General features: G+C 38.2%; 1 protein-coding gene across 1 annotated transcript; it reads left to right on the forward strand.

Moving 5' to 3' along the window:
- The first annotated feature begins 1,266 nt into the window (after positions 1 to 1,266).
- LOC117028647 (40S ribosomal protein S29-like) lies at positions 1,267 to 1,437 on the forward strand. Its single transcript, XM_033117496.1, has one exon. The coding sequence runs from the start codon at positions 1,267 to 1,269 to the stop codon at positions 1,435 to 1,437; it is 171 nt and encodes a 56-aa protein (XP_032973387.1).
- The last annotated feature ends 307 nt before the right edge of the window (positions 1,438 to 1,744 follow it).

Raw genomic sequence — 1,744 nt, forward strand, 5'->3', positions numbered from 1 at the left:
AATTATATTAATATTATTTGACTAATAGTAAGATAATAGTATAGTGCCATAATTATCTTTTAATAAATTGGGTTTTACATTAAGATTATTTGAAGATAAAAGAGTTTTACTTCCCCCAATTTTTTTTTTGACACCTACTACTTATCTCACATACTCTGTGCTCAGGAATCCCTAGTCAAAATGTCTTTAAGCAAAAACCTATTCAGCTGTCACTATCTCAGCGGTGTTAGTTATCACATAGCTAAGCCTTGAAATGCAGAGGGTAGGATTTAGGGAGAATGGGCTATAGGGATGGAACATTTTGTTATGGAGACAGGAGAAATAGATAAGACAGAGGCACAAAAGTGGGGGATGATTAGAGGTGAGATGAAGGCATGTCAAAGACAAATTTGCCTGCTTCATGATTTTGCCCATGATGGGCCCTGCCAGGGATGCTAGACTTCAGGTTTTCAGAACTTAGAGATAGCCTGTGTCTTGCTTAATTGATCACATTTGATACTCTTTCAGCACCCCTGAGTGTATCAGAATGACAGCTCATTCCTTATCTCACTACAAACACATACACCTCAAATTATTTATGAAAGATTAAGGGACCCCACTGACACAGGGAGTAGGATATATTGAAATCTGGGTGGTGAACACACAACATGATATATAGATGATGTATTACAGAATTGTACACTTGAAACCTATGTAACTTGACTAACAATTGTCACCACAATAAACTTTAATTTTAAAAAAAGAAATCTTGTTTCCAATTTTCCACCCTTTGCTGTATCTGTACTCTTTGCCATGTAACTTTGCATATGCTTTCACTGAAAGAGGAATATACTTCCATGCCCCTCAACTTTGAACTTGGCCACATGACTTGCTTTGGTCAGTGGGATGTGGGTGAAAACAACACTGTACCAGTTTCAAGTTCAGGCCTTATGAGACCTTGTGTGTTCCACTTACCTTTCACACTTCTGTCATCACCAAGAGAAGACCGTGGTGTAGATAGTCTGTTGATCAAAGGGGTTGAGAGATGTGTGGCACAGAGCTGGATCCTGAAGCTTGGAGCCTGAAGCTTGGAGCCATCTAGTTAAACCAACCAAGATCAGTTGAGCTGCTTCAGAAGCTAATGTGCAGACATGTGAGAAACAACATGTTTACAGTTATATGCCATTGAGATTTTGTGATTGCTTGTTAGGTAACACTAGCTGGTTGATACCACAGGTAAGAACTTGAGTTTTGAGCCTTTTACCTCCTTGCATCTGAGAGAGCAAGATGGGTCACCAGCTGCTCTACTGGAGTCATCCAAGAAAATCTGGCCAGGGTTCTCATTCTTGCCAAGTCTGCTCACCTCAGCGTGGTCTGATCTGGAAATACGGCCTCAGTATGTGTCACCAGTGTTTCCGTCACTACGCGAAGGATATAAGCTTCAATAAGTTGGACTAAGTGAACTTCCATGAATGAATTCTTCAAGATATCTACCTTACTGCAGACACAATTCCAGCTCTTTGTACATAAAATAAAAAAATACTTCAATTAAAAAAAAAGAACTTGAGTTTTCAGACATCAGAATTTGGGCAACTTCCCTAAAGATTCAGTATTCTCATCTGTAAAACATATGTAATTATAACTATATCATAGTGTTATAGACATTAAATAAAATAGTATATGTAAAATACTAGGCAGAGTGCCTCACCATTAATATCATTATACTTACAGATACAAACATACTTTCGGACTCAGAAATGCAATG

This window comes from Rhinolophus ferrumequinum, chromosome X, assembly GCF_004115265.2.
Source record: "Rhinolophus ferrumequinum isolate MPI-CBG mRhiFer1 chromosome X, mRhiFer1_v1.p, whole genome shotgun sequence".
Lineage (NCBI taxonomy): Eukaryota > Metazoa > Chordata > Mammalia > Chiroptera > Rhinolophidae > Rhinolophus > Rhinolophus ferrumequinum.